The sequence below is a fragment of the Syzygium oleosum genome, unplaced genomic scaffold (genome assembly GCF_021117445.2).
Source record: "Syzygium oleosum isolate NSW1041296 unplaced genomic scaffold, Sole_v2.1 Sole_v2.01, whole genome shotgun sequence".
NCBI classification, from domain to species: Eukaryota; Viridiplantae; Streptophyta; class Magnoliopsida; order Myrtales; family Myrtaceae; genus Syzygium; species Syzygium oleosum.
Genome location: NW_026607485.1, coordinates 25,017,174 through 25,043,100, shown reverse-complemented (window position 1 = coordinate 25,043,100; position 25,927 = coordinate 25,017,174). Strand labels below are relative to the sequence as shown.

Here is a 25,927-nt window from a genome sequence, read left to right as displayed (position 1 = left end):
CACTTAATTACATCGCTGCTTGATCCGATGATTTTATAAATCCAATCTTAATTTGTCAAACAAACCCCTCATTATTAAATTGATGAACACAATTGGTTTATCAACGCATCCAATTATTATGGGCCGTTGAACATAATCCACTTGTGCTCCATCTTTCTTTTCTTCTCAAATTTAGCAATCGGGTCGTGTCCGTGCTAGTTTCCATGCGATTCAAGACATCACTGATGTCTTAAACCGTGAATGCGACCGGCGCTAGCCGAGCGATCCCCAACCGTTTTCCCGTTCGCGATTATCCGCACCGTCCGATCGACGCGCTGATCTCCGTGATAACCCGATCTCGGTCCGTCCAGCGATTCGCCCTCGCCGAGGGCTCAGGTTGGTCGCGACGCAGGCGATCCCTTCCCACTTCCAGCGCCTTCCATCACCCCCCCCCCCACACCAGTATTTACGCTCGTGCCATTCCAGAACCTTCCCCCCTCAGATCTCCCCCCTCCCTCCCCGCCGCCCGATCGGCCACGCGTACGACCCTCGTTTTTCCTGGTCCGAGAAACCGCACCTAAAAAAAAAAAAAGGTAAGAATTTATTTCTTTCTGCCCTTTTCCGGGAAATTTCGTTCCCATTTTCACCCCCCGAGTCCTCTCAATCTCTCTATTTATACCCCCTTCGGCACACGCTCACCCCTGCAACCAGAAACCGCCATAGCCAGCACCTCCCCAAGCTCTCTCTCTCTCTCTCTCTTCTGCCTCTCTCTCTCTGAGTGCGCGACCTTGACCGCCCTTCGCTTCCACGTCTCATGGCGCCCGAACTCGTGCCCGCCTCGGTGAAGCCCGCCGCCGCGGGTGCGGCGGCCCGGGCCTACGTGACGTTCTTGGCCGGCGACGAGGGCTACGTGAAGGGCGTGGTCGGGCTGGCCAAGGGGTTGCGGAAGGCGGGGTCGGCGTACCCGCTGGTGGTGGCCGTCCTCCCGGACGTGCCGGCGGAGCACCGGCGGGTCCTGGTGGAGCAGGGGTGCGTGGTCCGGGAGATCGAGCCCTTGTACCCGCCCGAGAACCAGACACGGTTCATCATGGCGTACTACGTCATCGCCTACTCCAAGCTCCGTATCTGGGAGGTACGTGGACGGTATCATCATGTTAATGGCCGAAAAGTAAAGCCGGCCGTTACACTTGTACGACGTTTCGACGTATTGATCTGTCAGCATGAGTAGCATGCGTTAACGTTCAACAAATCTTGTTATTTGGCTGTAAACTGTTGTTTGAACCATGAATCTGTCGTAAAGTCTGTCTCTTTGCGTGTACTGAATGGTTCTTCTCGCTTTATCGCAGTTCGTGGAGTACAGCAAGATGATATACTTGGACGCCGACATCCAGGTGTTGGAGAACATCGATCACCTTTTCGACCTGGAGGACGGCTACTTCTACGCTGTGATGGATTGCTTCTGCGAGAAGAGGTGGTGGGGCCACACCCCGCAGTCTGCCATTGGGTACTGCCAGCAGTGCCCCGACAAGGTCCAGTGGCGTGGCGAGATGGGCCCGCCCCCATCCCTCTACTTCAACGCTGGCATGTTCGTGCACGAGCCCAGCCTCGCCACCTACAACGAGCTCCTGAGCACTCTCAAGATCACCCCTACCACCCCGTTCGCGGAGCAGGTACATTGTTAATCTCGATCCGCCACCTTCCGTGCTCGACTACGGTCCTGTTACGTGTCTTGATAGATGAATTCTGTTTCTGTTGATTTGCGCAGGACTTCTTGAACATGTACTTCGGCAAAATATACAAGCCCATCCCACTTGTGTACAACCTCGTCATGGCCATGCTGTGGCGCCACCCCGAGAACATCGAGCTCGAGAAGGTGAAGGTCGTCCACTACGACGCCGTGGTGAGTGATCGATACTTGTGATTGACAACACAGTCGGTAAAAAACAATAGATTGTTGATCGTTAGCATCCAATTCTTGCCAGGGTTCGAAGCCATGGAGGTACATCGGGAAGGAGGAATACATGCAGAGAGAGGACATCAAGATGCTGGTCAAGAAATGGTGGGACATCCATGAGGACGAGTCCCTCGACTACCAGAACTGCCCTCGCGCGGCGGCAGCGGCAGCCGGGGCCGGGGCCGAGGTCAGGGCCGAGCCGGTCAATATGGAGCCGTCCATCGCCACCCTGTCGCAAGCCGGCACGGTCCACTACGTCACGGCACCTTCGGCCGCTGAGCCCCCGGGCTCCGATCTCCGATCTCCGGCCCTTGTAGAGAGATTTGATGCAAATAACTTTGGAGATGCAAACACCTAGAGTTTGCTCTGTCTAGGCAAGTGGGTGGGAGAATCTTCCTTTAGAAGGATCATAGTCTCATATGGTAAAAATAGGCTACTTTAACTTGAGGGCAATTAATGTTTTTTACCTTTGTGTTTTTTAGGTCCTTGTCACTTTTAATTTTTTTTAAGGATGGCGAAATATGAATATATAAAAAAAGCCTATTGATTTGAGTTTTGACTTCTCTTATTTTCTCTGTTTTCATCTAATCACGGATAAAATAAATGTATTTTATTAAATAAAATGCACCTGTTCATCATCGTGTACACTTACTTTTCTTTTTTGATAATTGATTTTTCAAAGTCAAGGGTTTAATTTGGGATATTAGCTCGACTTTATTCGGTGCACTTTTCATTGTCGGTAGTTGCACAAAACTAGCAATTGAGAATCGAAAGACCGGCTGTTCGCGCTTTCTAGAAAAGTACGTTTATCTAAATATAGGAAAAACTATAAAATTACAAAAAGCAAATTTTTGCTGGACATTAGCAGCAGCAAGGCTCAGACGACGTCGTAGAATGCCCAACGCCCAAGAAGATAAGTGAACGCCCAAGAAGATAAGTGAATGCCCAACGCCCAAGAAGATAAGTGACGTTACGCCTTCGGACAAAGAGGCAACTCCACATTCATGAACATGATGATACTGAGAGTTTTCGCTGGTCAAAACTAGTAATAGACCGTGGTCCAATGGCCAGTGGCAACTGCTTCATTCGATAAAAACAATGACCCTATCTAGTGTTTGGTGATGTCTTCGAACTAGATATATTTGGATAAAATATCGGATGAGAAATTCGGACTAGGGAGTGGAATAGATTCGGATTGATTAAAAATATAAAAAGAAAGAAAAAGAACATAACGATTTCCTTCCAACGATGGAGTATGGCTTTGCCGGCCACCGCACAAGGACCGCTAGAACAACAACAACCTATCATGTGCAATTGCTATCCGTTTCCGACCCACAACGAACGTCATCGCCGTCCAACCGATTGTCCTCCGACGACTGTCAAACCGAATTGGCTATCGCTGATGAATGACCCAAAATCGATGGGCTAACCGGTCGTCTTTGAAAAAGAAGAGAAGAAAAAAACCAAAACGCACAAAGTTTTGGGTGTTCGTATATTGGTCATGAACGGTGGTCACTTGATTTCGCCGTGATGCTTCAACATCCGATCCCGTCCTTTATTACAGATTCGAGACTCTGTGCTGACAATCGAAAGATTTCAAAAGAGAAGGAGGAAGAGCTCCGGCGAAAACGGTGATCACTCAAAATGGTGCTAGTCTCGGCCGTGCAAGATTAGTCAAGAGGATGCTGCCCTAGATTTGGAAAATATCACCTCCGTGAGCAAGTGAGATTTTCAAAGATTATGAATCCTATTTTGGAAATGATTTTGTACAATCCGGAGGATATTTGAAGGATTTCTAATCCCGTTTTATCTTATCCTATCACAATTTAAATCCGAATGATCAAACGCGGTTAAGGATCACCGCAAGAAGAGTAAATCATGGAACTGACGAGATCACCCTCACCAGAACCCAAAGGTTATTTCAGTACACTGAGCAACAATGCAAAGATATACACATCCCGGTAAGATAAGTCAAAAGAGCAGCTTGATGGCTAGCAATATGGTACTTGCTCCTTGCTCACCACCATCTCCATCTTCACTTTTGTTGTGAATTTCATGTGTCTCTCCATCTCGAAATGATGTGTCTGACCAACCGTGACGACGTGCAGTTGAATTATAAAAATAATTATAAATTTATTATATTTATGTCAATTTAATTCTAAATATTTTGATAATTTATTAATTGAGTCCTTTTGGCCAATCGTTGACATGGATGCCGGCCATTTTATGTGTCACGGCTAGCAATGACTTGGACAATTTTTGTAAATTTTAAAAAAATTTAATTTTTTTTATTTTTTCTTTGCTTTTTTTTTTTTTTTTCATTTTGCTGGCGAGAATCACCAGCAATAGTCGCCGGCAGCGAAGGCCCTTGCCCTCGGCCGTGATGGCGTTGCCCACGGCCGGCAGCGCCGTGGGCAAGGCCTTCTAGGCCGGCGAGGGTCGCACCAACAGCCCAGTGGCCGGTGTGGGTCACCAGTGACCCTCGTCAGCCATAATGAAAAATGAAAAGAAAAGAAAAATAATAAATAATTCAAAAAAAATTTAAAAAAATATAAAAAAATTTAAAAAAATATCCACGCCAGCACTAGTCGTGTCACGTAGGACGGTCAGTGTCCACGTTAGCGATTTCTAAGCAAAATGGGCCCAAATGATTCAAATGGCAAATTGTCAAAATGTTTAAGACTAAATTGGCAAAATTAAAATGTTTAAGATTGAATTGGCACAAGCGCAGTAGATCTATGACTATTTTGGTAATTTTCCCAATGACGTACTTCGAGTTAGATTTTCTTTGGGAGTGCGGCAGTCTTTTTTGACGGGAGTTCACGCTCGTGGGGAAGGAGTGTTGAGCTGAAAGCAAAGGCCACATCACATGGGGCAACAGGCAACATCTAACCACAAGCTACCGGGGGTTTGCGTTGGTCCTAATCCAACTCAGGAATCATATCGAATTGAATTGAACCGGCTAGTTCTGGCTTCTGGGTGGTTCCAGGGGAGCTGACCCAGTTCCCGATTTTAACATAAGGAACCGACCCGACGGATCGGCCGAGACTTCTTAATTTTTTTTTATTTTTTATTCGGAAGCAAACCATTATTAGTAAACTACTTTTTTATTGTTGGGAAACTCCCACTTGTTGGGAATAGAAGAAATCAAAAGAAAAAGGAAATCACAGGTTCCAAGACCAGGTGAGCCGATTCCCAATTCCACAAACTGCAAACCGACCATGCTCGATCTGTTTCCAAGTTCCAGGGAACTGACCCACCCTAAAACCGATTAGCCCTACGAGCCACCAATTCATGGTGACTAGACAACAATTTATAGCCGTTGTTGTGTAAGGCCAAGTTTGTAGTAGTGAAGTGGTGGCTTGCACGTGGATCGAGTGCTGAACTCGGGGCCCTTTAGATAAGAGGTGTGCATGTTTGATGATTGATAGGGAACCTACCCTATAGGTATTGGTTCCAAATTTTTTGAATCAAAAACCTACTCTATAGGTTCTTGAAACCCCTTTGAAACTTAGGACCTGTCAGTTTCATAAAATTTGGGACATCACATACTATCTTTTCCAAGTTACACCGGAAGATCCATCTCTAAAGATACCATAGAAGTTTCACAGAAATAAATATGACATATCTGGGTTAAACTAGGTGAACCAAACAAGTTGAATCTGATCATTTTACTTCATTGTATTTGAGTTTAATTCATGCCTCAATCCTAAATCTCCAAACTTTGAAGCTATTTTATAAAGTTAGACCATATGGGTCCATCGGGCTAAACTAGAACCGGCTCGAACCGAATCAATACAAATTTGGACTTAGCCCGATCTCCCAGTTCGAGCTGTGCATCAAAAACTTTGGCTTGATAAGTTCGAGCCAGGCCTAGGAATCCCCAAACCCTCCTTGTGAACATCCCTAGTGCAGGTACATGGTTAACATATAACCCTAAAAACTACCATGTATTTCCCGATATTGAAATGTTGGAATCCGAAACTGATCTTGTAAGAGTCTAATGGTCACCTTGAAATCTATATGAACATTCTAATTCCCCTGTACGGCCCGTATATAGATCTATCTTAACATTCCGATTCCCCTGTACGGCCCTTATATAGACAATCATAGCTACCACCCAATATTTTCAAAATACATGGTGTCGAAGATTGGACCGGATTCATAGCCAATTAGGTAGTGAATGATGGCAATTCTGTTCGAGAATGAGTTACGAAAACAGAATTAGATTTTTCTATTTGGGTTCCGGGATGAGTTTACGAAAAAATCCGTTTAATAACGACCAAAAATTTATATTTCTGGAACAGAATCCCGTTTGATAACAGCACAAAATTTCTATTTCCTGAAACAAAAACCCGTTTGATAAACAACACAAAATTCTATTTCCAGGATTTCATTTTTTTAGAAATGGAATAAAAATAATTAGAAAATCCAAAAAATTCCTAAAATCTCAAAAAAATTCAAAAAATCCAAAAAAAATTCAAAAAATCCAAAAAAAAATTGAAAAATTCATCACAATTTCCAAAAAATAAAATAAAAATTCAGATTTCGGGAAAATAGGAAATTTGTTGAATTTTTTCAAAAAAAATCAAAAAATCAAAATTTCAAAACTTCATAGAATGGCTTAAAATACCTGTGGCCACCCACTTTTAGTGAAATTTAAATTTTTTTAGGTTCCCAAAAAAAAATCAAAAAATCAAAAATTTCAAAACTTCACAAAATTCTTTAGAATACATGTGGCCACCCACTTTGAGTAAAATTTAAATTTTTTAAGGTGCCCAAAAAAATTCAAAAACTCAAAAATTTCAAAACTTCACGGAATGACTTAGAATATTTGTGGCCACCCACTTTGAGTGAAATTTAAATTTTTTTAGGTGCCGAAAAAAAAAATAAAAACATAAAAAAAATCAAAAATTTTAAAACTTCACAGAATAACTTAGAATGCCTCTAGCCACCCACTTTGAGTGAAATTTAATTTTTTTTAGGTGCCCAAATGGTATTTTTTATTATTTTTATTTTTTAAATTTTTTCGGCACCTAAAGAAAATTAAATTTCACTCAAAGTGGATGGCCACATATATTCTAAGCCATTCTGAAGTTTTGAAATTTTTGATTTTTGCTTTTTTTGGCACCTAAAAAAAATAAAATTTCATTCAAAGTTGGTGGCCTGCGGTATTAAGCCATTCTCGTAAAGTTTTGAAATTTTTTTTTTTTGCTTATTTTTATTTTTTTCGGCACTTAAAAAAATTAAATTTCGCTCAAAGTGGGTAGCACGTATTCTAAGCATTCCGTGAACTTTTGAAATTTTTATTTTTTTATTTTTTTCGGCACCTAAAAAATTTAAATTTTGCTCAAAGTGGATGGCCACTGGTATTCTAAGCCCATTCTGTGAAGTTTTAAAATTTTTCATTTTTTATTTTTTTAGGCACCTAAAAAAATAAAATTTCGCTCAAAGTGGGTGGCGCATATTTTAAGCTGATTCATGAAGTTTTGAAATTTTTACTTTTTGCTTATGTTTATTTTTTTGGCATCTAAAAAAAATTAAATTTCACTCAAAGTGGGTGGTACGAGGTATTCTAAGTCATTTTGTAAAGTTTTGAAATTTTTATTTTTTGCTTTTTTTAATTTTTTCGGCATCTAAAAAACATTAAATTTCGCTCAAATTGGTGGCTACATGATTAAGGACATTATGTGAAGTTTTTAAATTTTAGATTTTTTGATTATTTTTTATTTTTTTTGGCATCTAAAAAAATTAAATTTCGCTCAAAGTGGGTGGCCATAAGTATTTTAATCCATTTTGTGAAATTTTGAAATTTTTGATTTTTTAATTTTTTCGGCACCTAAAAAAATTTAAATTTCGCTCAAAGTGGGTAGCCTGATTCTAAATTCTGTGAAGTTTTGAAATTTTGATTTTTTGCTTTTTTTCCCACCTCAAAGATCGTGACTTCAGGATGAGCATGTGTTTTGAAGAAAGAGTTCTCTCATAAATGATTCTCATTTTTCGTCTAGAAATAGAAATTCTACTTTTTTTTTTGTTCTAATTTTTGGTTCGAATCGGTTACGGAACAAAAAGTTGTTCGAAATAGAAAAATACAATTGCGTTACCAAACGAGTTTATGGTGCAAAGCTATTTCTAGGAACAAAAAATCAATGCGACGAACAGAATGATTATCCTGCGCTACCTTATAGGCCTCCTAAGAGCTCAAATTTGACAATCTTAGCCACTGGTCCGAAAGAAAACGATTCCTTTCGCACCAAATTTCAATGCTTTTAAAAGTCGGGCGAACAAGAAAACACCTTTTGGAATTTTGGGCGTTGAAATTGTGGATGTTGACTGGTAGCTGTTTTTCGTGACATTTTAGAGTTATGTCATTAGTGAACTAAACTCAGTTTAAGACTTAAAGATGAGGAAGATCGATGCAGAGAGTTAATAGCATGTTGACAGATTGGCATGCTGTTTTAGTTCAAACGTCTACGCCACACACTTACCCACTCAAGTCAAAGTACCACCGTCCCTGCGACGGTGGCGGCGAGGATGAGATTCGCGATTTGAGGCCTCGCCACACACTTACCTATTTCAAGTATGAATAGAGAGATTACGTATTAAACTCTCTTGTCGATGTTTTTAGAGGGTTTTTTTTTTTTGCTGAGAGTTTTACGAGGAAAATATTTAAGAGATTGAGCTAAACAATGCAAGGAATTCATAGTGCGAGAGAGCTTTTGACCCAAGTTTGTATCTCCGTAATTCATAGTTGTCGCTCTTCCCATGGAGTAGGTTCCGGCACTCGGATCAAACCACGTAAATGCTAGCATGTTGTTATCCCTATTTTCGGCTTATTTCCCTGTTTATCCCGCTATTGTCATTGATCGTCATATCTAAGGATTTCTTAGATAACTAGCTTCAATTCCACATTTTTCTTCTTTAACTTTGTCAAATGACCTTACAAATCTTCCAAGCAGATTCTTTTCTGGGCTCTTTTGGCAATGTGTGCTCAAATGATAGCAGAAGAGGTAGGTTTGGGGAAGTGGAACGGGCTTCAAACTTGAATATAAGTGAAAAACCAAATATTGGGCCAAAAATCAAGGCCCACATTTTGGTAACTTAAGTACAAATTATTAGGTTGGGTTAATTGAAATCTCCTGACCCAATCCAGCTTATGCAGAACAAGTTTAGACCATCACTTATCTCCATCTTATGCGTTTGACCAAGTTTTACTTTTTCTTCCCACTTTTGATCTCTTGATTACAAGAATTTTAGTTAGAGAACCCTCGAATTCAAAATTCCGCCTTGTTTCGATTCAAATATTAACAAAAAGTTCGACCTTAAAATTAGTCATTGACCAGCGTGCGGTGCGCGCGGAAATTCTAAATTAGTATATATCGAAGGAGCGTCAAACATATTTCATGCGTATAAATAATATAATCGTAACTTTATTTCAAGTAGAAGAAACAAACAACAAGGAAAAAAACATAGAATAAGGTATTTGTGTAGGTGCATTTTGATTTTACATGTTCATCATGTGTCGGGCAATGCCGCAAAATTGAAAGCCATGAATATTTCCCTTTCCACAACTTCAGCTCCGTGCATAATGCACCATCTACTTTGGTATGATCAAAAGGCTATATATGTATTTTATATAGTGTTCTATGCATATGCATATTGTGTATATAATAACCGCGTGCGATAGAAGTTACATTTCATAAATTTTACTTTTAATTCTCATAATCATGGAAATATTTTCAAGTACAAATCAAAATTGATTAACTATAGGGTTAAAAAGCACCGATCCTCCTTAGGTTTTTCGTTGAATGTTTTAATGAGGTATCTGAACCTTTCTTTTAGCTAATCGCCTCCCTAAGCTATATGGTGTTTCGTGGTTCGTATTGGTTATTGAGAATAAAATACGTGAAAATGAGTTAGAAGTGCTTCAGCTCTTATTGAATTGGAAATGACGATGTGGGCTAAAGATGATACGAAACTTATGAAAATACCATAGGAGAAAGAGAGGAAGAGAGAAACAAAGAGACAAGGGGTGGTCCAACCAACGCTAACTATCGACGTATCTCTCAAGACCCTAATCGGACTTAACCTAGGGCCCGATGAGCATCACGATGCTCAGGTGGGACCTATTTCGACCTCCTTTTTGCCCCGATCTCGGTGAGGGCCGCCACCCTTTGCCGAGCATGGTGGTGAAATAATCATGGTTAGAGGGATGTGCACATAGCCGAGCGGGATGACATGGCCGCCCTCTCGACCTTTCAATCTCTCTCTCTCGCCTTTTGCCTTCGTTTCTTAGGGATTTGGTTTCCTTTTGGTACTTCTAAACCCATTACATCATCGTGAAATCAAATCAATCAATCACGACGAAACAGTTTCATGCATAAGGAGTATGACATACTTCGATTTCAATGCTCGATATGAACAAGAAAGGCCATAATAACATAACACTTACTTAGCAAAAGGACGCAAAAGTCAGAGACCCAAATGCACATCCGACAAAAGTTAAGTTTTAGGGACCCCACGACCATTTTTATCCCTTTGAATCACATCAAATAAAATTGACAAAAGGAGTAAATGTGGACGAAATCTTTTCTTTCTAGAAAGTAAATCAAAGGAATAAATGCGGTTGCTATTAAATAAGAGAAAAAATCTTATCTTATCATCTTTTTCAAGAAAGCAAATCAATATAAAAGCAAATTATGCTATCCTCGTGGAAAAGGTGGGAGAATTGTTTTGTCTTCTATCCTCCGTCCCATCCCGGAACGATCCCATCGAGGACGTCATCGGCTCTGGTCGGAGAAGACGGAGGAGTAGATCCTATCGTGTATTTCCTCATATTGTCCATGAGTTTTAATTGCTTTTTGTCCGAAACTATTATTGCGAGCAATCGAGAGCGATGGATCGTCGTTCCTTAGTGCTTTCGAGGACCCACGATGGGCGTGACCTCGACAGATGACTTGCGATGGATCGACTCTCGATAAATTGGGTAGGCACGACGAGCAAAGGGGCGGGAAAATTATCAAAAAATATGTCATAATTTTATTGCTTTTATGTCAATTTAATATTAAATATTTTAACGATTTGTCAATATAATCATCCCAGTTAATTAAAAAATTACTGGCATGGATGCCAGTAGCATGTATGATGGCCGGCACTAACGTGAATAATTTTTTTATAATTTTTTCTTTTCTTTCTTTTTCCTTTTTTTTTCCTACCAATTCTAGCAAGAGTCGGCGCGACCATCGCCGGGCACAAGCCAAGATCGGCAAGGAGCCACTAGGCAAGGGCCACGACCCTTGCTCGCAGCCCTCCCCCCGGTGGCCAACGAGGGTTGGCCGGGCCTCGCCAGGCTTGCAAGAAAAAAAGGAAAATAAAGGAAGAAAAAAAATAAAAAAATAAAAAATTATAAAAATTATCCATATCAATGCCGGCTGTCCTACAATAGCAGTGTCACGTAGGATGGCCAGTGTCCACATCAGCGACATCCAGCTAAAATTGGCCGAACGGATTTAATTAATAAAACGTGAAAAAGGTTTAAGAACTGAATTAACACAATTGAAAGGTTTACGATTGAATTGGTACAAGTGCAATGAGTTTATGACTTTTTTGGTAATTTCCCCGCAAAGGAACAGAGCACACGAACGCGAAATATGAATTATATGTGACGATATAGAGGAGAGAGAGGCCCTTTGATTGGTTGGGAAATGGTTGGTTCTTGTAGTCGTCAAGGGAATGAGATTATACAACGGCGGATTCGAGAAGAGAGTCGAATCATTCACAAAACTAGGAAAAGATAATTTCTGCATAGATTGCTAAAATTGGATGAAAACGCGTGTACTCGGAAGTGTTCATCGTGTTCGTGCGCTACCACTTGAGACCTCAATGATATACTGTATCATGCAAGGAACTTTTGATGATCAGCTTCTTTGTAGATGAATTTGATAGGCAGTGCTTTAGGAAGCTTCAAAGAGTCTGAACATTCCTTGCTTTCTTTCAATTGGGTATGATGATCAATAGAGCGGGTCGGATTAAGCACCTGTGTTTGATGGGGAAAGACAGCGAGTGTGGTTTGATCTATCGATGAGGGCAAGGCTCCTGGGCCAGCAGGTTTCGCTTTCCTGCTTTTGTCAAAAGTCGCTTGGCCTGTTGTTGGGACCGAGTTCGTGGCTGCTGCCACTGATTTCTATCGGTCATCCAGGCTGATGAGAAAAGGGTGAATGTAACAGCTTGCTCTTGGTGCCTAGGGTTGAAATGCTTCTAACATGACTCGATTTCGACCTATATCTTGTTGCAGACATTGTTTATAAGCGGATCGCTAAGCTAATGGCCGATGCATCGAAGAAGATTCAGCGCCATTCTATCAGTTATGGTCGGGCTACTTCCACTTAATAGGGAGAAGCAGCTCTGACAGGTGTTCTCGGTCTCGCCTTGGGGGGGATGGTTAAGATTGATATCATGAAGGCTTTGAAGTCCTCAACAGTTCGTAGAACGGATTGAAGTTTGCATTTCTGATGCTCATATTTCCGAATGTTTGAATTACAGGTGGGCAGTTCCAAAATCGGTCCAAGTTTCACCTGAAACCTACCTGTCGGAATCGATTCCCCAGCTTTTGAAACATGGAACCTACCCTATGTACCCTAAAACCTACCCTATCAATCGATAAGTTGTCTACCCAAAAACCGGTCAATTTGATTATTTTTTTGTTTCATTTTTTCTTCCTTTTTTTTGTTTTATTTTAAGTAAAAAGTGAACGTAACAACAAAAATCATCATTTGTCAATAATAACAATTCATAAAAGATGAACACGTAAAATGAAATAAACAATAAAATATTCAAAATATGTAACCACGGTTCATTGGTTTTCAGTTTCCGGTACGGTTCTTTAGTTACCGGTTCGGTTCTTACCTAGCCACGAACTGGTCCACACAGTGCTGGTTTCATTTTTTTTGGAACCGGTAACCATGGGACCTGAAACCGAATTGGTTCGTATGGCTGATTTGGTCTGGTTTTCGATTTTTACCTGGACTCATGCTCACCTCTAGAGTAGAGGGCTCGAGGGTTTCTTTTAGGGAGAGAAAGGCTTGAGATAAGGCCTAGACTACAACTAAATCCTCGTAAAACCGAGCTCTATCTTTGCTTGGTATGAAGCTTCTCGTGTTGCCGAAATGCTCTCTTTGAGTGGATTTCGCAAGGGCTCCCTCCCAGTTGGATGTCTTGGACTGGCTCTGATTCCACTGTATTCAAAGTTTGGTTCTTCATCTCTCATAGCTTCTAACAACCTTGGAAAATCTTCAAATTTTCACATGCATCGATTCTTTTACTACATATGAAGTCTTGTTAAAAGTATGATAACCTTCGCGCGAAGTAGAATAACCAAATAAACATATCTTCATCTGATTTTAAATCGAACTCTTTTCGAGAATGCGATGTTTACAATTAAAAGTACAAAAATATGTGATGTTTGATTTCTTTTCTTTAAAAAGCTCATAGGAGTTTTCTCTAACAAGGATCCGATCGCTATATCTTGTAGAGGACGATTCTTTCACTCCAACTCCATTTTGTTGGGGAGAGTAGGGAGCCGAATAGTTATGCTCAAAACCATTTTCATCATAAATTTTAGAAAATTCGTGATTTTCTAATTCTCTCTTGTAATCGGTTCTCGTACGACAAAATGCTATATTATTTTTCATGTTCGGACCAAAATTCCTCCTGTTTATACATTGGGAACATTACCCAAGTTAGTCACCCTCATCATTTGAGTTTTTTTTTTTTTTTTTTAAGTCGAGCTCGAGTTCCAAGCCCTTTCGTTAATCAATTGCAGCCGAGCTTAATCGAACTCGAGCATCTCGATTTTCCAATCGAGCCAAACAAAAAAGCTTCGACATCCAATCAGGCGCGAGTCAGGTCGGGCTCAAACTTTTACGACACGCCGACCGGCTCGACCCCGATTCGATTGCACCTGAGGGGCTTATTTCCATCCGGGCACGCCCGTGGGGTCCAGTTTCTCCTCCTGCCCAGGAACCTTCACTTTTCAGCCAAAGCAAGGAAAGAATAACACGAAAAGAGAAGAAAAAAGAAAAAGAAAAAAAAGATAAAGCACTTTTTTTTCGCGGAAAAAAAGAGAGTAAAATATCCGATTCGTGCGCGCAATTAAAATAAATAAATAAGTAAAAGGCGGCAAGTGGGACAAGCCGAAAATGAAGCCGGACCAAATTCGCCGCGACAGGTGGCGCGAAGCCCGCCCCCCCGTCGGAGGCGGATGACGTGGCGTCCCGACGAGCGTGACGTGGACTACTCTCGTTGGGGAATCACATGGCATGAGGGGTGTCGTGTCGCGTGGGCCCCCACATGGGGCGGTGTTTCGATCTCGGACCACCTCGGGCGAGAGTCGAGGTGGACGGTATTGCAAGCCATCGATTTACTGTTTTGTCCTTTTCTTCCATCGAGCACACGGTGCGTTTCCGTCCACAAAAATCCTAAAATATATATTTTTTAAAATATATTTTTTGAGCAACGTGTCCAGCTATCGAAGGATGCCGAATACAATTCACTTATATATCGATTTTTTTTTTCCTTTTTTTTTTTCTCTTTAAGTTCGGCGGTCCGAGTGGCGGTCGAGCCAGTTTTGAGCGATTTGGCCATAAAAAGGGGGGCAATGCCAAGCTTTCACAGGTGTCTAGAGGACAACGCTCGATCGCGACTGCGCATCGAATCTGTAGCAATTTGACAGCAGCAATCTGAGAATCCGTCCCGCTTAATGACGAAATTTTATGCTGAATTCTCGAATTCCGTTGTACGTTTGGACTTATTCTAGTGAATTACCGACGGGGACTAATGATTAACATCTCATTTGTCCGTTTTCCAGCTAGTGGCGCTGGGAAAATCTCCATTTTTCGTGATCGGCGATGATGGATTTGCAATTTTGCGAAAGAGATCGTCGGGGGGGAGCGACTTCAATCCTCTACGCTGTCTCTATCTTGCCATTTCGCATCAACATGGATTGTCATGGCGGGGGGATTTAAATCCTAACATGATACCGGAGAGATTACAATCGAGCGTGGCAACTTAGCAAAAGAACGAGTCATACCCTTTTTTTGTCACGAGATTATAAGCTCAAATTCGATCGCGAATGAGCTTTTGACGGGTTCGAACCTCGGGCATCTGTTATCTTCAGCTATAAAGATTTCCATGCCCGTGGAACTGCAATGACAAAGTATGTACATGTACATGTGGGCTGAGCAATCTGTGTGTGTCGAGCTTATAAATTTGACCAATGCAAAATCTTCAGTTGAGCATAAATCAATTGAAAACGATAAAAAAAAATGTCCTTTTTTTTTTTTGGTCAAAAGTAATAAAAAATATTTATTTCGTTTTTGGGATAATAGCACAAATGATGTAATGCCATTCTTGAACTTTTAATTTATACAATGTGATATCTGAACTTCGGTTCAATGTGCAATGTCATTCATGAATTTTTAATTTGTTCAATTTGGTCATTGAACTATCGGTGAATTTTCAATTTAGTCCATAAATTATACAAAAATATTTAAAAGTTCGAGGACCGTATTGAAAAATTTAAAAATTCAGAAACGATATTACACATTGGACCAAAGTTCAAAGACCACATTATCGACTGCAACAATTACCAAAGTACCCCTAAGGCATTTACAAGATCGAACCTTTCTTAATTTAAGAAAGACCGTAAAAAATCTGCTCTTTATACTATTAAATTATCATCTTCTATTATTTAGGAATAATTATATCCAAAAAAGAGTAATAGTAAGTGTGGGACGGTTTATTTCCAAATTTGATATACTAAGTAACGTGACAGATACTCATTGGAGGACTCTAACCGATTTTATTTGCGCTTAATTACATCGCTGCTTGATCCGATGATTTTATAAATCCAATCTTAATTTGTCAAACAAACCCCTCATTATTAAATTAATGAACACAATTGGTTTATCAACGCATCCAATTATTATGGGCTGTTGAACATAATTCACTTATGCTCCATCTTTCTTTTCTTCTCAAATTTAGCAATCGGGTCATGTCCGTGCTAGTTTCCATGCGATTCAAGACATCACTGTCTTAAACCGTGAAAATGGGTGTCACGACTTTTATAAGGTATTTGGCTGGCATCTCTTGTGTGCAGTCACTTCAAGACTACGACGAAGTTGTCTTGCCTCGTTTGAAGTTGCTGCTTAAACATATTTTGTTCGCACAACTAGTTTTGCGATCTATTCTAATGAATGGTTGACATCGTACTTGTCTATTTTTCCAGCTAGTGGTGTGGAAAAATCTCCATTGTTCTATTTTGCCATTACCCTTTTCATGATTCATATATAGATTCGCAATTTGCGAAAAAAATTGTGGACGATGGACTTCGACCTTTTCCCATCCTTTCGTCTTAACCATTCGATTCGATGTAGAATGTTTCGGCAGGTATATTCCAATACGAGAAATAGTTAGATTGGAGACCTGAGCGCGATAATTCAATGATAAAAAAAGGTCGCACATATGCTATTTTTAGGTGCAGAGAATCTCCGACTTTCGACACGTCGGTTGGGTCTGTAGCGACGAGCTCGTGAATCCACTGGCAGTTTGGGCTGTTGGTGCCCCGAACCGAACGTTTCGTAACGGGAATGATCCGAGAGATTGAGAATACTTATAATTACGAGAACACCCCTACCCCCCAAGATCGTCGAAGCTTCGCCCTTCAAAATTTCAACGGATGTCGTCGATTTCCTCTTTCTTTTTATAGCACCAAATCTTCATCCTCCCGGGATTTATTACCAAAATCGACGCGATTAGTAGCAAGTCGTAAGTGCGACCGGCGCTAGCCGAGCGATCCCCAACCGTTTTCCCGTTCACGCTTATCCACACCGTCCGATCGACGCGCTGATCTCCGTGATAACCCGATCTCGGTCCGTCCAGCGATTCGCCCTCGCCGAGGGCTCAGGTTGGCCGCGACGCAGGCGATCCCTTCCCACTTCTAGCGCCTTCCATCACCCCGCCCACACCAGTATTTACGCTCGTGCCATTCGAGAACCTTCCCCCCTCAGCTCTCCCCCCCCCTCCCTCCCCGCCGCCCGATCCGCCACGCGTACGGTCCTCGTTTTTCCTGGTCCGAGAAACCGCACCTAAAAGTAAAAAAATAAAAAAAAAGAAATAATTTATTTCTTTCCCCCCTTTTCCGGGGAATTTCGTTCCCATTTTCACCCCCCGAGTCCTCTCAATCTCTCTATTTATACCCCCTCCGGCACACGCTCACCCCTGCAACCAGAAACCGCCATAGCCAGCACCTCCCCAAGCTCTCTCTCTCTCTCTCTCTCTGAGTGCGCGAAACTTGACAGCCCTTCGCTTCCACGTCTGATGGCTCCCGAACTCGTGCCCGCCTCGGTGAAGCCCGCCGCCGTAAAGCCCCCCGCCGCGGTGGGGGCGGCGTCCCGGGCCTACGTGACGTTCTTGGCCGGCGACGGGGACTACGTGAAGGGCGTGGTCGGGCTTGCCAAGGGGCTGCGGAAGGCGGGGTCGGCGTACCCGCTGGTGGTTGCCATCCTCCCGGACGTGCCGGTGGAGCACCGGCGGGTCCTGGTGGAGCAGGGGTGCGTGGTCCGGGAGATCGAGCCCGTGTACCCGCCCGAGAACCAGACCCGGTTCGCTATGGCGTACTACGTCATCAACTACTCCAAGCTCCGTATCTGGGAGGTGCGTGGACGGTATCATCATATTAATGGCCGAAAAGTAAAGTCGGCCGTTACACTTGTACGACGTTTCGACGTATTCATCTGTCAGCATGAGTAGCATGCGTTAACGTTCAACAAATCTTGTTATTTGGCTGTAAACTGTCGTTTGAACCATGAATCTGTCGTAAAGTCTGTCTCTTTGCGTGTACTGAATGGTTCTTCGCGCTTTACCGCAGTTCGTGGAGTACAGCAAGATGATATATCTGGACGGCGACATCCAGGTGTTCGAGAACATTGACCACCTCTTTGACTTAGAGGATGGCTACTTCTACGCCGTGATGGATTGCTTCTGCGAGAAGACGTGGAGCCACACCCCGCAGTACGCCATCGGCTACTGCCAGCAGTGTCCCGGCAAGGTCCAGTGGAGCGGCGAGATGGGCCCGCCCCCGTCTCTCTACTTCAACGCCGGCATGTTCGTGTACGAGCCCAGCCTCGCCACCTACAACGACCTCCTGAGCACTCTCAAGATCACCCCTACCACCCCATTCGCGGAGCAGGTACATTGTTCATCTCGATCCGCCACCTTCCGTGCTCGACTGTAGTCCTGGTACGTGACTTGGTGGACACAATTCTGGCGATTTGTGCAGGACTTCTTGAACATGTACTTCGGCAAAATATACAAGCCCATCCCACTCGTGTACAACCTCGTCCTGGCCATGCTGTGGCGCCACCCGGAGAACGTCGAGCTCGAGAAGGTGAAGGTCGTCCACTACTGCGCCGCGGTGAGTGTTCGATACGTGTGATTGCCAATATAGTCGTTCAAAAACAATAGATTGTGATTGCCAGTATCCAATTTTTGCCAGGGCTCGAAGCCGTGGAGGTACACCGGGAAGGAGGACAACATGCAGAGAGAGGACATCAAGATGCTGGTCAAGAAATGGCGGGACATCTACGAGGACGAGTCCCTCGACTTCAAGAACTGCCCTAGCGCAGCGGCAGCGGCTTCCGGGGCCGGGGCCGAGCCGGTCAACATGGAGCCGTTCATCGCCGCCCTGTCGCAAGCCGGCGCAGTCCACTACGTCACGGCACCTTCGGCCGCTTAGCCCCCGGCTCCGATCTCCGGCCCTTATAGAGAGATTTGATGCAAATAACTTTGGAGATGCAAAGGCGTAGAGTTTTGCTCTGTCTAGGCAAGTGGGTGGGAGAATCTTCCTTAAGAAGGATCATAGTCTCATATGGTAAAATAGGCTACTTTAACTTGAGGCAATTAATGTTTTTATCTTTCTTTTTTTAGAGCCTTGTCACTCTTAATTTTTTTTAAAGGGTAGCGAAATATAAATATATAAGAAAGGCATATTGACTTGGGTTTTGACTCTTTCTTTTTTTTTTTTTCATCAAATTACGGATAAAATGAATGCACGAAAAGTATTTTATAATACATCTTATTTTTTCTTTTTTGATAATTGATTTTCCAAAGTCAAGGGTTTAATTTGGGATATTGGCTCGATTTTATTCGGTGCACTTTTCATTGTCGGTAGTTGTGCAAAACTAGCAATTGCGAATCAAAAGCCCTGTTGTTCGCACTTTCTAGAAAAGTACGTTTATCTAAATATAGGAAAAACTATAAAATTACAAAAAGCAAATTTTTGCTGGACATTAGCAGCAAGGCTCAGACGACGTCGTAGAATACCCAACGCGCAAGAAGATAATTGACGTCACGCCTTCGGACAAAGAGGCAACTCCACATTCATGAACATGATGATACTGAGATTTTTCGCAGGTCAAACTAATAATGAATCATTAATTAACCGTGGTCCAATGGCCGGTGGCAACTGCTTTGATTCAATAAAAACAATTGCCCTAACTAATCTTATTTAGTGTTTGGTGATGTCTTCTGAATCAGATATATTTAGATAAAATGCCGAATGAGAAATTCGGACTAAGGAGTGGAATAGATTTGGATTGATTAAAAATGTAAAAAAAAGAAAAAGAACTTAACGATTTCCTGCCAACGATGGAGTATGGCTTTGCCGGCCACCGCGCAAGGACTGCTACCACAACAACCTATCACGTGCAATCGCTATTGTCTCCGACCCACGGCGATCGTCATCGTTGTTCAGCCGATTGTCCTCCGACAACTGTCAAAATCGAATTGGCTGTCCCTGATGAATGAAGAGAAGAAAAAAGCCAAAACGCACATAGTTTTGGGTGTTCGTATATTAGTCATGAACGGTGGTCACCTGATTTTGTCATGATGCTTCGACATTCGATCCTGTCCTTTATTACAGATTTGAGACTCTGTGCTGACAATTGAAAGATTTCAAAGGAGAAAGAGGAGGAGCTCTGGCGAAAATGGTGATCGCTCAAAATGGTGCTAGTCTCGGCCTTGCGAGATTAGTCAAGAGGATGCTGTCTAGATTTGGAAAGTATCACTTCCGTGAGCAAGTGAGATTTTCAAAGATTTTGAATCCTATTTTGAAAATGATTTTGTACAATCTGGAGGATATTTGAAGGATTTCTGATCCTACCTTATCCTATCGTATCCCAATCTAAATCCGAACGATCAAACGCGGCCAAGAATCACCACAAGAAAGTAAATCATGTAACTGACGAGATCACCCCACCAGAACCCAAAAAGGTTATTTCAGTACACTCAGCAACAATGCAAAGATATACACATCCCGGTAAAGATAAGTCAAAAGAGCAGCTTGATGACTACTAATGTGATACCTGCTCCTTGCTCACCACCATCTCTATCTTGATTTTAGCTAAGAAACATGTCTTCAGAAAATTCAGGGCCTACGCAGTGGGACCAGCAAAGCTATAACAGTTACAGCATAATTCAAATGACATGTTGAATCCCCTTGAAGATACGAAGGAGCCAAATCCTTAAACAATAAGAACTCGAAGATATGATGAATGAGTGCGAGAAAAGTTTTGATCCAAGTTCGTATATCTCTAGAGTTCATAGAGGATTTATCGTGTGTCGGCTCACCTCGAGGAGTAGATTCTGACACCGGGATCGAACCGTATAAACTCAAACTTGCTTTTCTCGTTTATTTCTTATCTTTTATCTCGCCATCGTGATCGGTTGCACGATGGTCTTTCCACAACAGAAATTATATACTTTCACTGTCAGATAAATTTACATGTCGAAGGATTTTGCCTTCTGCAAGGGTGGTTGTTATTTTATGAAAAATGAGTATTTGGGTTCGTGGATGGGATTAATCGTTGACCTTTTCTTATTATTTTATGAAAGATAGTCCGAAAGGTAGGGGTGTCAAAATAACCCGACCAAACAAGACCCGACTCGACCCGAACCGATCCGACCCGAAAATTTTCATATTGGGTCGGGTTGGACCTCAACTTGTTTGGGTAACAATAAAAACAATTGGGTATTGTTTGGATTTATTGGGCTTTGGTACCCGTGCCCAACCCAAATAATAACCCAAACAATGAAACCCTAAGACCTCTCTTCCACTTTTCTCTCTCACTCTCTCGCCTCTTCTGCGTTTTCTGTCCTCCATCCAGTTCGAGTCCGACGGCAACCGCACCAAGGCCGTCGGCATGACCGGCCCCGGCGACACCGCGGTGCAGGGGAGCGGCCGCACCGGCGGGGGGAACAAGGGCGGGGGTTACGGTGGCAGGGGAAGGGGGCGGGGCTATGGTGGCAGGTCCTCGTCGTCGTCAGCGGGGGGCGGGGCATGGATTCACTAGCACGTCGCCGCCGCCGCCGCCACCGCCGTCGGGATGGTTGCCTGCACTGTGATGGAGGCGGACTGGGAGGTCGGGCATGGCAGACCGCCTTGAACGACATCGCAAGAGGCGAGGCGCGGAGGGGGGAGGGAGAGAGATGGTCTTCTGGCGATGGTGGTGGAGGGAGGGGGAGGAGGAGGAGGATGATGGGACTCGGTGATGCAAGAAGACGAGCGCGTGGAAAAAGTTGAAGAGACTTGACTAAAGTAGAATCTAGGATTCATTGTTTGAAACACGGCCCGACCCGACCTAGCCCGGCCCGATCGTGTGGTGATATCTTGTTCGGATCTTGTTTCGGGTCGGGTTGAACACACATGTCCAATATTTCGGGTCGGGTCGGGTATCATGAAAACCCGACCCGACCCGACCCGACCCATTGACACCCCTACCGAAAGGTATAAAAAGTGAGTTAATTAAGGGGAAGAAGACACAAATAGTCTTTGAACTTTAGCCCAATGTACAATTTAATCCCCGAACTTTTAATTTATTCAATATAATCCCTAAACTTTAGCCTAATGTTCAATATGATCCCCAAACTTAGTTTGTTCAATGTGATCATTGAACTTTTGGTACATGTTTAATTTAGTTCCTGAACTATATGAAAATGTTCAATATAATCATTCCATTAATTCAAATTCAGGGACTATATTGAACATTTTCATATAGTTCAAGAACTAAATTAAACATGTACCAAAAGTCCTGGGACCACATTGAATAAATTAAAAGTTCAGGGACTACATTAAACATTGGACTAAAGTTCAGAGGTCAAATTGCATATTAGGTCAAAGTTCATGAATTATTTGTGTCATTATTCCTTAATTAAGTGTTTCAGCTTTGTGTATAGTTATATATAGTGATGGTTGCCCAAACAAAAGTCTATATTTGGACAGGGTCAGCGTGTTAAACGATATTCTACACATTATTAAAAAAAAAAGAGCAAGCCCAAAAAAATCATGCCAATGAGTTTTGAGTTTTTGGATCTATGAAGGTTGGGTCTGGGCCATAAAGTTGTGGACATAAATGTGATAAAAATGACAAATGATTTTGCTCTTTTGGATCAATGAAGATGGTTGGGCCTTAAGGTTGTGAATCTCTCTCTCTCTATATATATTACATGAAAGTTGGTGGTCTAACTCCGCAACTTCCCATGCATCTGTCTTTCTCTTTGCACGGAAATGTCAGTCAAAAGAATTAGGCTTCGTTCGTTTAGTGGAAAATGTAGAGTTTTTGGAATATGTTTTTCAGAATGTCATTTTCCAAGAAATGAAGTAGAAAATATTTTCCGCCGTTTGGTATGGAAAATTTGATTGATTTTCTTCCGTGCACTCCTTTAAAGAATTAGGCTCCATTCGACGGGCGACCGGCCATAGGCAAGCTCTAGCTCGTTCAAGTAATTGACAACACTCCTTCTAACAAGGCACTTCATAAGAAGCCAATTATTCGGATCCATGTCTTCCTCTTGGACCGTCTATTTAACAATTAACCTAATCAACCATGGTCCAATGACTCATAGACATGTGTCGCGGTCCGAGGTTTTCTATGCTCAAAGGACCGTGAATCATCCGAGAAGTCCAGGCAAGCTTCTCCAATGTTCTCTAGAATATTTCAAGGGCGGGCAATATTGTAAAGAGTTAATACCACGAAAAAACCCAAACTAGTATACTTGTGACAAATTTTCCATAAACTAATTTTTCGACCACAAAAAATTGCAACCGGTACATATCTGACAAATTTACCTTTCGTTAGTTTCCGTTAAATTTTACCGTGAAATTGCTAAGTTGGATGATACGTGACAGTCGATGGATGTACCGATTTGGGATTTTGTCACAGGTTTACCAATTTGTGATTTTTCGTGGTATAAATCTAATTTAACTCAGGGTAAATTTATCACAAGTGTACTTGTTTGGGGGTTTTTTGGTGGTCAAAAGATTAGTTTGTGGTAAATCTGTCACAAGTGTACCATATTAGGATTTTTCATGATTAAAAAATTAGTTTGGGGTAAATTTATCACAGGTGTACCGGTTTGGGGTTTTTCGTATTATTAACCCTATTGTAAACGTACTTTATTCTAGAGTATTCCTATGCGGTAATTGATCGATTAAGAGGTGGCCTCTTATTGGCTGATGGTGAGATGGCATCTCCACCGTTAGGTCAAGGAGAGATCTATAGTTGTGGTTAAGCTTGTACTTGTATATAAAAGGGTATCCTCTCGTCATTTGTATCATCTCATTTTCACAAGTAATACAAATCCGTTGCTTCTCTCTAGAGTTTCTCTTTGTAAAGATCACTATGGGCGAGTGAGTATGGGAAAAGCTAACTTGGGAAGAAATTTCTAAGACCGCACGGGTAAGGGAACGGTAGATCAATCGACCCACGACAAAACGTTATGTCTGTCCATGGGGATAAGTCCATCCATGGGGACAAGGCGGTCAAGGATCGTGGGAGGGCTACCAAGGACAAGGCGTTAAGGCAAAGAAGGGTTGTGGTAGTTCGAGTTTGAGGGATGTGTTAGGTGACTTGGAGACTCGTGTGGCGAAGATGGAGATTGTTGTGCAAGACATCCAAGGAATGGTCAAGGTGTTGTCCATATGGATCGAAGGAGGCCAAACCGGAACGAGGGAGCTCAAGGCTGAGGCGCAAGAGCTCAAATCCAACTTGGGAGAACTCCAAGGGGAGATGCTGTAGATGCTGAACATGCTGACCCACTCAACCGATGAGCTCTGACAGAGGGATGATACCTTGGTGGAGGCCATGCGCGTGGATACGGCCGAGCTCAAATCGAAGCTTGCCGAGGTGGAAGCGGTGTGCGTTAACAGGGTGATCATCGTGCAGCCTAGTCCACGAGTGGACGCCCCGAAGCCGAAGGAATTCAAAGGCTCAAGGGTGGCCGAGGATGTGGACAACTTCCTATGGTACATGGAGCAGTACTTTCAAGCGACTGGGAGCACCAATGGAGCGCTTCGGGTAAGTACCGCGATCATTTATTTGACTGACAATGCCCTCTTGTGGTGGCATCGTAGGTCCGATGATAGGAGTGGGGAACCTATCATAACTTGGGGAATATTTGTCGAGGAGTTCCAACGACAATATTATCCAGTCTATGTGGAAGAGAAAGCTTGGGATGAACTCTGTAGCCTGGAGCAAAAGGGAGGAGTTTGCGAGTACGGGAGGAAGTTCTTGGAGTTGCTACTCCAAATACCTTCATAGATGCGGAGGCCTACTTCTAGTTCATGGGTGGCCTCAAACCATAGGTCAAGCAAGAGCCGAAACGGTGCAACACGAAGGATATCTTTACAGCCATGTACATGGCTGAGACCTTGATAGAGTACAAGGCAACTTCCGGAACCAAGCCGGACTCCTAACCGAGGGACAAAGTCACTGGTGGGGGAGATCGCAACAAATTCCACCGCCTAAGTGGAACCAAGTGGCCCTGCAAAGGCAAAGCCGGAGTTGATGGCAAAAAACATAAGAAGGGACGCCCCTCTTTCAGGTGTTTCTTGTCCATATGGCTTGTGATTGTTTGACGTGAGGCAAGCTAGCGGCGTTTGTCAAGATACATGAGGAGGAGGAGCAAGAAGAGACGCGACTCAAATCGTTGCGAATCCTAAGTTCCATCAGGCCCAATAAGGTGAACCAAGGGACTCATGTTTGCGGACATGATGATCGGAGTAACTACGATGAGTGCACTCGTGAACATTGGGGCATTTGATCTATTCATATTGGAAGAATACGCAAAGAAACTCATCCTTTGGGTCAAGAAAGGAACCGGGTGGCTTAAAACGGTGAACTCCAAGGAAGTCCCAACAAGCGGTGTGGCTAGGGACGTGGAAGTTCACATCAGACAATGGAAGAGCAAGGAAACAATCGATGTTATCCAGCTTGATGGCTATGACCTTGTTATTGGTTTGGGTTTCCTTGATAGAATAGATGCTCTCATTGTCCCGTTTGCCGACTACATTTGCATCTTGGACACGTGTTGCCAAAGTGTGGTCCTAGCCAAGCGTGAATCGGGCTGTGATCGGAAGACGCTGTCGACCATACAAGTCTCCAAAGGAGAGAAAAAAGGTGACACAAGTCCTCGACTTATTTAGAAACGTAATGCCCCTCGAGCCGCCGAAGAAGCTACCGCCTCGAAGGAAGGTGGATCATCGAATCGAGCTGGTGTCCGACGCTCGATCATCGGATCATCGAACATTGTACATGGTTCATACACGCATAAAACGCTTTGTTGCAAAACAGCGTGGAAACCTTTATGGAAAATTCAGACAAAAATGTATGAAAAACGAAAGGTTTTATTCAAAAAAAGGGTTTTTGTTATCTAGTGTACTCGAGACACTAATTAAAGCTAATCGGAAAAGAAGAAAACACGCGTTCAAGGTACTTTGGAAACCGAAGGGATATGCAGTCGAGGCTAATTGCTCGAAGCAGATACAATTTTAATGTTTCTTAAAGTATATTTAGTAAGATTTAGCAAGACGTTTTCTGTAGATACGGGTGAACAACGGGACCCCGAGACTCGCGGTCGAAGGCCCTCTGTGGGGAACCTGAC

At 42.8% G+C, this 25,927-nt stretch overlaps 2 protein-coding genes across 4 annotated transcripts; both read left to right on the top strand.

Moving 5' to 3' along the window:
- Window positions 1-666: 666 nt before the first annotated feature.
- On the top strand, window positions 667-18,994 carry LOC130134525 (galactinol synthase 2-like). 2 transcript variants are annotated; one of them, XM_056315618.1, is made up of 5 exons: window positions 667-1,168; window positions 1,326-1,649; window positions 1,745-1,879; window positions 1,962-2,382; window positions 18,886-18,994. In XM_056315618.1, the coding sequence occupies exons 1-4, from the start codon at window positions 794-796 to the stop codon at window positions 2,289-2,291; spliced, it is 1,164 nt and encodes a 387-aa protein (XP_056171593.1). In that variant the 5' UTR covers window positions 667-793; the 3' UTR covers window positions 2,292-2,382; window positions 18,886-18,994. The 2 variants fall into 2 exon arrangements, with proteins under 2 accessions (XP_056171593.1, XP_056171595.1); XM_056315620.1 differs by having other exon boundaries at window positions 669-1,111.
- LOC115676266 (galactinol synthase 2-like) lies at window positions 17,194-18,994 on the top strand. 2 transcript variants are annotated; one of them, XM_056315627.1, is made up of 4 exons: window positions 17,194-17,701; window positions 17,859-18,179; window positions 18,270-18,404; window positions 18,486-18,994. In XM_056315627.1, exons 1-4 carry the CDS (start codon window positions 17,309-17,311, stop codon window positions 18,723-18,725), a joined length of 1,089 nt encoding a protein of 362 aa, XP_056171602.1. In that variant the 5' UTR covers window positions 17,194-17,308; the 3' UTR covers window positions 18,726-18,994. The 2 variants fall into 2 exon arrangements, with proteins under 2 accessions (XP_056171602.1, XP_030455005.1); XM_030599145.2 differs by having other exon boundaries at window positions 17,196-17,644.
- Window positions 18,995-25,927: the final 6,933 nt, after the last annotated feature.